At 34.2% G+C, this 12,198-nt stretch overlaps 2 protein-coding genes across 5 annotated transcripts in view; one reads left to right on the top strand and one right to left on the bottom strand.

Moving 5' to 3' along the window:
- LOC111457104 (proline-rich receptor-like protein kinase PERK2) overlaps positions 1-589 on the top strand; it is a 2,422-nt gene extending 1,833 nt beyond the window's left edge. The window contains exon 5 of the mRNA XM_023099255.1: positions 28-589. Within this exon, the coding sequence (XP_022955023.1) occupies positions 28-231 (204 nt within the window). The 3' untranslated portion in view covers positions 232-589. The remainder of the gene's footprint in view (positions 1-27) is intronic.
- Positions 590-1,889: 1,300 nt separating this feature from the next.
- On the bottom strand, positions 1,890-12,036 carry LOC111457095 (probable pre-mRNA-splicing factor ATP-dependent RNA helicase DEAH9). Of its 4 annotated transcripts, XM_023099243.1 has the most exons (24): positions 11,797-12,033; positions 11,555-11,699; positions 10,943-11,017; positions 9,582-9,671; positions 9,405-9,484; positions 9,042-9,111; positions 8,865-8,950; positions 7,948-8,017; positions 7,679-7,774; positions 6,966-7,068; positions 6,489-6,535; positions 6,309-6,392; positions 6,178-6,231; positions 5,772-5,872; positions 5,408-5,498; positions 4,682-4,846; positions 4,328-4,417; positions 4,011-4,082; positions 3,713-3,811; positions 3,438-3,524; positions 3,209-3,262; positions 2,258-2,337; positions 2,009-2,170; positions 1,890-1,927 (listed from the first exon to the last, which is right to left on the bottom strand). In XM_023099243.1, exons 1-23 carry the CDS (start codon positions 11,895-11,897, stop codon positions 2,023-2,025), a joined length of 2,088 nt encoding a protein of 695 aa, XP_022955011.1. In that variant the 5' UTR covers positions 11,898-12,033; the 3' UTR covers positions 1,890-1,927; positions 2,009-2,022. The 4 variants fall into 4 exon arrangements, 3 of the variants coding, with proteins under 3 accessions (XP_022955011.1, XP_022955010.1, XP_022955012.1); XM_023099242.1 differs by lacking the exon at positions 1,890-1,927 and having other exon boundaries at positions 1,941-2,170; XM_023099244.1 differs by lacking the exons at positions 1,890-1,927; positions 7,679-7,774 and having other exon boundaries at positions 1,941-2,170; positions 11,797-12,034.
- Positions 12,037-12,198: the final 162 nt, after the last annotated feature.

Here is a 12,198-nt window from a genome sequence, read left to right as displayed (position 1 = left end):
TTTTTTTTTTTTTTTTTTTTTTTGAAGGAAACGATGGAGACTTCAATGCATAGAGATGGAGGAAGTGCATCAAATTACAACAAAATTACATTTGACACCTCCAATGGATCGAAGATGAAGTCAAAGTCAAAGGGCAAAGAAGTAAATGTGATTGGTTCTCGAGCTGAGCCCAAACCTGAACCTGAAAATGAGGACGAAAGAGATGATATCGACCTGGATTTGAAGCTCTAGTCGTCACGTTTTTTGTGAAAAAAAAATATGCACACATAGCAAGTTGTTCTAGCAGTACCTGCGATTGGCTCCCAAGGTAAATCCAAAACCTGAACCCGAAAATGCGGACGAATGAGCTGACATCTACCTTGATTTGAAGCTCTACTCGTCACGTTTTTTGTAACGAAAAAATATGCACACATAGAAAGTTGTTCTTGTAGTAATTGTGATTGGCTCCCAAGGTAAATCCAAAACCTGAACCCGAAAATGAGGATGCATGAGTTGACATCGGCCCTGATTTTAAGCTCTAGTTGTCAAGCTTTTTGTAACGAAGAATATGCACAGATAGAAAGTTGTTCAGTACTCAATTTCCGTTTTACTTTTAGCTTTGGATAACTCCATTCAGAGAATTGTTTCATATTACTTTAAGTAGGTAGGTAAGTCCGGATAATATTTTTAATTAAAATTACATTACCGACATTAAATTAAAAGATCGGTTACCATTTTTAAAGTCAATGGTTCAATCTTTTCTTTATTAAAATATATATATATATATAGTGAGATTGGTAAAAGAGAAAAAGAAAATTCACATAAATTAAAATTTGTATTAAATTACTACTAATAATTCGACCAAAAATATAAATTTGAAACTATTTTTAAAATATTTATTTTTGTAAAAGTAATTAAAAAAAAGATATTTACGAATATAAATTTTTTAAAAAATCATTTATGATCCACTTTAATAATTAATTTGCACAATCAACAATTCAATTCGTTGTAATAATTCCAATATCTTTTATTTAATTATTTTTATTTTGTAATTATTGAATAACTAATTAAACTAAAATTATCTTACAATATCATATTATCCATTGATTTATGTTATAATTTTTACTATATATTTACATTTTTTAACTAATAATTTTGTAAAATTTTATTAGGGTTAAAAATTAATTTTAATTCTTTAATTTTCTTGAAACTAACCATATACTCTCTAATTTTTAGCCTATTATGTACTTATAAAAATCTATATATATATATATATATATATATATATAATATTTATTTATTTATTGATTTATTATTATATTAAAAAATAAATTAGTTAATTTTGAGACTCTAATTTAATTAAACTAAAGACTATTAAAGATTATATTGAAGAATGAAAATTTTAAAATATCTATTTTATTTTAAGAATAATAAAGTGGAAAACCCAATCCACACACATGGACGGATCTTTTGGCCCAACTTTATCCTAGTTTTGAGCAACCCCATTTGTATGAATCGATATTATTACATTCCAACTTCTTCTCGATACCTCCCAAGAAAAATTTCGAATTGGATCCAAGATTGACGGGTCTATCGTTGAGGAAGAGGTAGATGTGGTGTTCAAAATGGAGGACAAAGTGGTCACAGTAACCACTCGACAAGGACGGATGGAGTCAAAGAAGACTTCTCCGTACCCATTGCATATCTTAGTATTAGTAAAATTTATTTATTTATTATTGGGTTAAATTGGAATTTTATTCTTATAATTTTAAAAATTAGAATTCATTCGAATTTATAAAAACTTATAATTGGACAAAACCCATATTATGATATTTCTAACAAATTAGAGAGAATAATTCCATCATTTAAAGTCATAGAAATTGAATGATAATTTTCTTGAAACTATAGGGACCGATTTGCAATTTAATCAAAATTTTGGATATCACCATTTCTGTATAAGTTTTAAAAATTTTGATGACTACTCTTAGAAGACTTCAAATCTGCCAAAATATTGGTGGTTAAGTGTAGAAGATAAATAAAGGATCAGTGAGGCATATGAGTGAGCTGCCTGTACTGGTAAAAATGGGGAGCAGCCTCGGTTAACCATCCCGGATCAATGGTGATGATATTACGCATATATTGTCGGTCTGTCGACACAAGCGAATGATATATCACCCACTTTGGATTAACTCTGCAACACAACCAACACGAGTTCTTCGATCAATAATATATACCCGTCAAGCCTAACAGCCTACGCTTAGACTTTGTTCGAACTAACCTGAATAACACTGAAGAGGGATGAATATAAACTTCTTGAGAACCTCTGATACTCTTGTACATCCCATTGTGACTGTATGCCTACACACCACCAAATTTATCAGCTTTTATGGAAGGAACCACTTTATCAACTATGGATATTTACTAGATTAGTTTCTTGACAGATAAATGATTTTCATATGAACTTGTCAGAAGGAGAGATAAACTGCCACCCCATGATTACAAGAAGAAAAGAGAACACAAAAATTTGAACGGTTAGGATCGCACAACAATGCACACGCATGATCTAGATGAACACAAAGAACATGAGAGAGAAAATCAAGAGAAAGATTGGCTAAAGGTTTATATCGACAACTTCATGTATAGAATGCAAATATAACATCTTTCGGGTATATACAAAGAGAATACAAAGAAGGCAGAAAATACATCTTTCAGGTATGTGCAAGAAAGTACACCAAATACATCTTTCGGGTATATACAGGAAAGTACATCTTTCAAGTATGTACAAGGAGACTACAGAGAATGCAGAAAATACATCTTTCGAGTATGTGCAAAGAAAATACAGAGAAGGCAGAAAGTACAACTTTCAGGTATGTACAGAGAGCATATTTCAAAGCATGGCCGAAGAAGTATATATATGGTTTGAGTTTAGTATATATAGTTTTACCAGATATATATCACTATCTTCCATAAATAAATATATATATATATATATATAGTTTTACTGACTATAAGAATAATCTATAAATAAGTTACCGGCTCCAATAATCCAAATAAGTAGCACCAATAATCTACATAAGTATAAGAATAATCTATAAATAAGTTACCGGCTCCAATAATCCAAATAAGTAGCACCAATAATCTACATAAGTAGCAGGCTCCATAACCCTATGAATGAGTAGCAAATTAACTCTATGAATGAGTAGCAAATTAGTAACGGGAAATTGCTCACCTCTAATTGACACGCATTGGCGAAAAATCCAGCAGTAACTGCCTTGCGTATAACCTGTTGGAAGGAAAAAAGAGTATATTTCAAACAGAAATTGTGAGCTCTGATGGAATTATAAGTACAAAAGACAGGATTGGGGAGCAACATGCTCAACAGATGAGCTTGAGCTAAATACCTTTCAAAATGAACAAATCAATATAAAGGGGATGGTAAATGTAGGCCAAAGATTTACCGTAGTATCTCTTTCACATGATTTCAAGACGATGCCTAATCTCTGCGCTATTCTTCTCAGTTGTTCTCTAACTTCCATTACTTTTTTCTGCATACAAATTGAAGTTCATAACTACTATGACAAACATTTGTGGCAATACGTACGAGTCGGACTACAGATCTCAAGCTCCCTCTATTTTGGGTTGGGGATAGTCGGTGAATACACTGCACATCGAAGACGATGAAATGCACAAAGAAATATTTTGTACGCTTACACGTATGACTTTAAATGCATACCATAGCTTGGTAATTGATAAAATTCTTGTGACACCACTGTGAAGATTTATTAGACTGAAGAAATCCTTTGTACACATTAAGAAAGGTCACATGATCGCCCTGCATACATCAAGATAATTAGTCATAAGTCATTAACTGGATGTGTTCATCGGTATTTAATATATCGCAAAAGAAACTTCTTTACAACTCTTAGCACGACATCGACTTGCTTTTCAAGCTAGGACTGGTCTATGAAATACTAATCTAGCTGACATGAATTGATGAATACATCATGATCAGGGTAGACTTAGACAAGTACCTCAGCTGCAGCAAATTGCAACCTTGCTTCATCAAGTTCCTTCTGTGCTCCCCTACTAGAAGTCCAAATAGACTGCCAAATGACATTTTAATTGTAAAACAATGCTATGCCATAAGAACATCACATAAAACAGAAAAATAGTAATGCAAACAATAAATGGTAAGCAAGAGAAAAATCTGAACCCGACAAATTCATGTTGTCTCCTTAAAAAAAATTTACAATTCTGAGGCCTTTAACAGCTAAACACCTTTATTGCCTAATTTCTCGGCATGAGCTTGAAGATCATTTTTGGGGCATGCTAAGATATAAGGACTTGCCTGGATTGACAGAACAGCGGCAATTGTAATGATCTCCTCCGAGCATCCAAGGTCACCAGAAGCTAAGATCATTTTTGAGATCATTGGCTCCTGAAATTTGTTTTGAAATGGGAACACATATTCAATAATATAGTATACCCGTACTATCACATTTAATAATTTCATCCCTCTTAATGAAAATGGTTTTCTTAGCAATATCAACAGATAGATAGATAAATAGATACATACATACTTTAACAAACTTTAGTGAACAAATGAGCAGACAAAAGAACCATAAAAAATACGTATTAGATTGCCGTTAATGATTGAAATTTCGAGCTATATTATTAATGTACATGACTGCAAGCGACGTACAAGTGGAATTTCAGCAACTTGAAACCCAACTGGCGAAGTAAGCTTTGCATCATCATCCAAGACTCCAAGTGAATAAAGAACTTCTAATGCCCGAATCATTACTTCAGGAGATGGAGGTGATGGCCAATCAAAGCCTAGAATATTATCAATTCCCAAGGCTTTCAACTGAGATAATAATTCAAGATTAGCATCTTAACAGAGCAGAAAAACAATATTTAAGTCGAACTAAGTGGAAAAAAATCACTGCATTTGTTTGAGCTTTATGTATAGTAGTATCAGGTATAAACAGAGCATGAATTCAATTAGTACATGGTAACCAATAGGCTAAACAAAAATAAAGTGAACTATCCACACTAGTTTGATCTAACTACAACAGAAAACTACTCCGAACAGATCGTGAAAATTAGATAATTAACTAACTAATGGATGGAACTCTTATAGGCAAAATGACACTGTTGAGATTAGAGCTTGAAATGCACAAATATAAGATGATGGATGGAGAACTTTTTGGCAAGGGTGCAAACATGTTGTATTCTAGTTACTCATTTTCCAATTAGAGGTTTATTTAGCAACCATTAACAACATTCATATCATTTTATAACTTCTAATATTTATCATTTTTCTTGTGATGAATAGCTGCATATTGCATATATATCTTCATCTTTTAGCAAGAAGAAACACCGTATGTCATTACAGCAATGAAAGTACAATAACAAAAACATTTACCTGAATGACACAGGTAACAAGATTTGATCTTTGCATTTCAGGAATACCCTCAGCAGGCATTTCATTGATGAAATACTCTTCAGTATACAGTCTGCATGAAGCCGGAAAAGTTGAATGAATAAGTTGTAACGGCAAGACAAGTATGCGAAAGGAAGTACTATAATAATCTATTCCATGCATTGGGCATAAAAAACTCGATCAAAAGGATTACAACCATAATGCGTTCAACTCAGTCAGTAACAAATTTAAGTAAAGATGGGAAATTGGAAAAATAATGAAAGGCATGAAGATCAATTGAAACAATTCGACGTGCCACTTTCTATTTGAACATTTTTAGAAGATAAGTATATGCAAAGATGAAGACCTGTAACACTTCCCAGGCCGAATTCTTCCAGCCCGACCAGTCCTTTGTCTAGCTGAAGCCTTAGATATCGGTGTAATAATAAGGTTTTCAATATCTGATATCTAAAAAAGAAGAGGTAAGTTAACAATACATTTCTAGATCATCGTCACCTATATGATCCACAATTAAAGAAACTTCACAAATAAAATGGTTAAGATAGTCTTTACTATCCAAGTCTTCAATACACATGACACAATTGTTAAAACACAAAGCATTAGTAATGACCAAAATACTTTATCAGTCTATAGAAAAACGGATTGATTCCGGTTGCAAGAAAAAAAAAAAAAAACAATCAAAGAAATGGTAGGAAGCTCAATATTTGCAGAAGATACAAACAGTATACTCATTAAAAGAAAAATGAAATTACTGGATTGTAGAACCGCTGCTTGGAGAACCCACTGTCAACGACATAGACAATGCCCTACAAAGAACAGAAGAATTCAGAGTGAAAGGAATGCCAATCAGTAGGAAAATCTTCTTATAAAACACAAAGCTAACCTCTAGAGTTAATGATGTCTCTGCTATATTTGTTGAAATCACTACTTTCCTCTTCCCCCTGGGTGTCGGTGAGAAGATGAGCTCCTACAGTATTTATGCAGAATGTGTATAGCCAAATAAAATGAGTACTCAACTAAAAGCAAATTGTCCGACTAAGGTACAAGATAACTTGTCACTAACCTGCTCTGCACGTGAAAGCCCAGAGTACAGAGGCAAGACGATCAATTCTGGAAAAGAAGCAAGTAAATTAGTCTTGAAATGAACCAAAATCTGCAACATATGCATCAACTCTATGTGACGTTATGAATAGTTGGGCAGAGCATGAAGTGTTGTCATCATTTATTTTTGTGCCAACAACCAAACAAAATAAGCAAACTATAAGAAATTAGTCTAAGACACTCTGGTACAAGCTTAGATTCTTGGGGTTCTAGGAAAAGAAATTCACAAGAAAGAAAATGCAGATTTTTTATCTTTTTCAAAATTGACAAATATATATATATATATTGTAGGGATGATGAACCCTGACACAGAATCGATCGGGCCCATCCAATGCTTACAAGTACATATCAAACCTCTCACACTATTTCAAGTTCTAGATGTTGCATGATCAACAAGTGTCCATAACTCAAATTTAAATAGAAGTTTCCATGAACAGACCTGACTTTTTTCTATCATTTCGGTCATTTTCTGTAAGCAATTGAACAGCAGTATCAATATCATCTTGGCCAGTGAGAAATACAAGTATATCACCTGGAGGTTCCTAAGGAACAAACATAAAATTTAACAAAAATATTGTTTAATGATAAACATTACATTATGGTATGCTATGGTTAAGGAACACAATTTCCAGCCTATCTGAAGAAGCTTCACAGAAAGGCCAATTTAGCTTCGTAAAAACCATATTTTACAAATCAGCCACAATAATGGTTTGAGGTAGTTACTGCAATTGCATGGTTCATATACTAGAACAGACGTTCTAAAAATATTGAACTCCACTCTCACCAGTCACCTCTCTCCGTTCAAAGTCGTTTCTTGAAAATCAATTCAGCTTTTGACTAAATTGTAGACAAATGAGTCCACGTGTAGATTGTCTATATCTACTTGCTCGTGCAAAAACCTTCATATGCCTGCTTGAATAGGTCCTTCATGAGCTGAGCAAAGCACCAACTAATAGTAATGAAGTTTGATGGTTAAGTTGTAATCGTCCACTACTCTTTTGATACTACTTTTTGAACTTCATCTTCAAAATTAAATGCATCAAATTCAAAAATGTATGCATCAGCTATAAATGTACCAATTAGTTCTTGTACCACATGTAAATATGTAGCAACTGGCAAATCACTAATGATATACACAATCTAAGAGGTCACCTGTTCATGAATTGACACTACAGTTGAAACGGCAGACTGGACATAGTTTGAAACAGGCTCCTCAAGGTAAAAGATTTGTACATTAAACCCTCTTCCCTGAACGTCGAAAGATATAACATGCTTCGGTTAGAATTTCCATTTGATACGAACGTCAACAAATTCCTGACAAAATAACATCAGAAAAAAGTGGAAAGGAGAACTTGCATCTCCCAATTTCTAAAGTAGAGAAAGATGGCCTGACATTATGAAATCTTTGCCAATTTTTATACCTCGACTGATAGGATAGCAGGTTCCACCTTTGGTTCAAGCGCCTCACCTTCAAGTCCTCGACGTCTTTTGCTAATTTATAAAAAATAGAAGATATCTGAATCAATATTGGCTTCAGTAGCCATCTCATTGACTGGTAGTTCAAAAAAGTGCATAAGGTGCCTTCCACTTCTAGTTTAAGTTTTATTTACAAGAAACAGTTACACAGCATTTCGTTTGGTTAGATGAGATATACAAACAAGAAAGGAAATCCGCCATCCTACTCCGAATGAACTAGAACAGCTCTCCAATCAAAGGTACTGTAAGAGCAAGAGTAAACATTTAAAAACATAATGAAAAAATAGATTTCATTAAGATAAATGAAATAACAAAAAACAACCCACAAAAGGGGGGTGATCAATCAAAAGCGGGGAACACAAAAGACAGAACTTCTTTTGACCAACAGCTCCATGAAAAGGCTAAAAAATCTGAAGTACCATCACTTATTCAAACTTCAATTGACACCTTGAGATCTTCCTATTCCTAACAACACTACGTAGCATTGAGCTACAAAGTTTTAAGCTATTTCAAAGGAAAACCACAAAAAATAATGTGATTAAAACCAAGAAACCTCCAAGGATTATACGAAGTGGAATTTAAATTGCCAAACAATCTATATCCCAAAAAGAAACAAACTAGACGTTCATGTTTGGAGGATGCAACACTCCAGCCTGAAGAAGGTGAAATATGTAATTTAGATGATTGTGGATTACATGTATCATTACAATAAAAAATTCAAAAGACCGCCATTTAAGGTATTCATGGTATTCAGATATTCAAGCTCCATCAATTTTGCCAAAGAATTAAAGGTACTCAGGTTCCATCCAGTTAATGTAATAACACAATAGTTGATACATGACACTAGGCCTTTAAGTAAAACCTGGTTTGGAAGAAAGTTGACATCGTTTTAGCCTCAATTGTAGCAGAAGAGATAATCAATCGTAGATCTGGTCGCCGACGTTGGATCTGAATTTCAAGCAATCAGCCACATTAGAGAATGCATAAACTGTCAAGTTATTGAAAGGACATACTGGGTCCGGATCAAGGATTTTTGTACCTTTTTCAAGAGACCAAGTAACATGTCAGTCGAGATAGACCTTTCGTGTGCTTCATCCACCATTATTACACTAAAATGGTCAAATGAAATTATTTTAATTTTTTTTATTAAAAATTGCAAGCATAGCATGATATGATACGAACTGTTCCCAAAAAAATACAGATCAACAACAACCTCTCTTTTGTAAACTTAAAAAGTTCATGTGAATGACCAAGAGAAATATTTAACAGACATGGAAAAAAGACTATCCAATTCTAATTGGAAGCTAGAGAAACCAATAAAATAATGTCTTAGAAAAACGAGATATTAAAAAATATATATTCAACAGTGAGACTATACTACAAAAGTTTCAACACTCAATACCTATACTTAGTCAAAAGCGGATCGTCCATCATCTCTCTGAGTAACACACCATCTGTGAGAAATTTCACCCTCGTCACATCCTGTGCTGCCAAAATAGAAAATTACATCTGCAAATATTTATTTTGCATTGAGAGATAAGATTAGAGAGATTGAGCTGTAAAGAAGAAAAGGCCTTACTGGGTTTGTAAGATCTTCAAATCGAATTGTATAACCAACTTCTTCACCAAGCTTAACACCCATCTCTTCAGCCACCCTAGAAGCAACTGCCTGTGCAATTAAGAAAGAAAAAAAGCTCAATGATCATCCGTTATATATATATATATATAAATGAAATCTTGATTTCATTAAGATAGATGAGAAAACAAAAATGAGTTATATAAAAATACCTACTACAAAAAGGAGCTTGTACAGGAAACAACCAATAAATTACAAACAGAGGTTCAGTTGATGAGAATAAAAAACAAAGTGAACCACAAAAAATTTTAAAATCCGACCCCAAAAAAGGCATGGAACATAGCCATAGCCCAAGCCCGGGGGATATGTTCACAAGTATGAAACTCAAAGGAATTCACGGGGGCCCGCACAAATGGTGTAGCATGTGGTTTAATTCGATGCAAGGCGAAGAACCTTACCAGGGCTTGACAATTCGTTTTGAACACTAGATGTCTTTCACATCAAATTATAGCAAGTTCTAATTGTTGGTACCAAAATCAAAGCAGTGGATTCAAAATAATCAAGTTATTAATGACGGGACGAAACAAAGAAATAACCCTCACGTACGAAATTAGCCCTCTAAAATTCTCACGTCTCTCAAGTCAAATGTTCCAACAAATAACAAAAAAACAATTGCACGTCAAAGGTTCCCTCGCTTGTCCCAAAAGTGTAGGTACAGCTCCAAACAAAAACTATCCTAATTCAAGTACACAAAATAACAACTTCGGTACTCCATAATACATGATCCATGTCCTTTTACGCAAACTTACATAAAACAAAATACTGCAACCCCAACAAAACAGTAGCATGTTCAAGTATAATTATAGTAGAAAGGACAAAATTCATATCAAACTTAAATTGGTAGAAAGCTTGTTATATTTGATTCTTCTCCGCCAAAGAAGCAAATTATAACACGATTATGTCCTAAGTATGTTACATTCAATGTTATTCATTGGTTATGATGATTACAATCCAAGAAGAAAATGAGGTAGAAAAAATTCGAAAGTGAAAAAGATTAGAAGCAATCCAATTAATTTACGTAACATCTCAAGTGAATCCTATTCCCTGTCATGAAATGAATAAAAACATTTTATATTTTCATATGACATTCTTGCTAACAAGAATTTTAAGTGTAAACTCATCAAAATGAACCTTGTCATAATTCGCACCAAAAATTTATAATCTGCTCAAAAACAAGTGGGCCAAAATTTTCCTCCACTAAAGACGAGTGCAGTAAGCTACGAGCAATAGCAACCACAAGAACAACATTATGGCAACTGATAGTAATATAGAGCAAAAATTGCATAGGAAAGCTAGTAATGCACCTGAACAGCCAGTCGTCTTGGTTGGGTGCAGGCAATTACTCGACCACCATCAGCCCAACCTGCTTCTTTGAGGTACTGCTCCTCGCATAAAACGTTATATAACAAAATTAACAAAATAAATAGTGAAGATACCAAAATTCAATTAGTGGAGAGAGTCCTGCGTTGGCTAATTAATTAATGGATTGATCGTGGGTTTATAAGTAAGGAATACATTTTCATTGGTACGAGGCCTTTTGGAGAATTCAAAAGCAAACCCTTAATTTAGCCATGTCAATAGAATCCTCAAATGTCGAACAAAGAAATTACTAATCTCGAAGATGTAATTAAAAGTGACTCATGTGTCAAACAAAGGGTGTACTTGGTTCAAGAGCTCTAAAGAAAGGAGTCGAGCCTCGATTAAGGGAAAACTGTTCGAGGGTTACATAGACCGCAAGGGAGGCTCTATGGCTAATTTAGGGAATGATCATGGGTTCATAGGTAAGAAATACATCTCCATTAAGGCCTTTGAAAAAGCAAAATCACCAGAGCTTATGCTAAAAATGGACAATATCATACCATTGTGGGATCCAGAATCTATCTTTTCCTCAAAACATGAAGGGATATGGAGCTCACCTGAGGAATTTGAGTGGTTTTGCCGCTACCCGTCTCGCCAACAATGATAGTAGTGGCATGAGTTTCCACTAAATACAGAATGGCGGAGCGATATTTATAAACAGGAAGCCTCTGCCGCTGCTTTTCAATGCTCGAAAACCCAAATCTATTCCACGGAGTCAAAAACTTGTAAAAGGGGAAATGAATAGAAATCTGATGCTTAAGCTATTGTCACTGAAAGAGAAAGAAGAACATGAACATACCCAGATGAAGAAGAGTAAGAAGAAGAAAAGAACAGAACGCCACCCTCTCCGTCGTCGAGCAGACGGGGCTTCTCGGCGCCCGGTTTCCAGAATTGCGCCATTCTTTTCACTTGCCGCTGCTCAGTACAGCCTCTCCGTCCAAACTACTGAAGTTGAGCTGAATGCTTGAGCTGAATGCTTGAGCAGTTGGACTCAAATGGGCGGTTGAATCTGAAGGAGAAAGGCCCATCGAGAACCGAATCGAGCAACTTCGGCGCGTTTGGCTCATGGAATGGGCTCCCCGATATTAGCGTTTATTCCCACGATTTCTAAAAAAGTTACAAATAGTTACCGATAAAATCATTTATTTTAAAAATTAAATAGGAGAATAGATAAAATTTTATATTAGAAACTACGAAGATA

This window comes from Cucurbita moschata, unplaced genomic scaffold (genome assembly GCF_002738365.1).
Source record: "Cucurbita moschata cultivar Rifu unplaced genomic scaffold, Cmos_1.0 Cmo_Scf00019, whole genome shotgun sequence".
In the NCBI taxonomy this organism is placed as follows: Eukaryota; Viridiplantae; Streptophyta; class Magnoliopsida; order Cucurbitales; family Cucurbitaceae; genus Cucurbita; species Cucurbita moschata.
The sequence above is the reverse complement of the archived record's forward strand: the minus strand, read 5'-3'. Positions and strand labels throughout refer to the sequence as shown.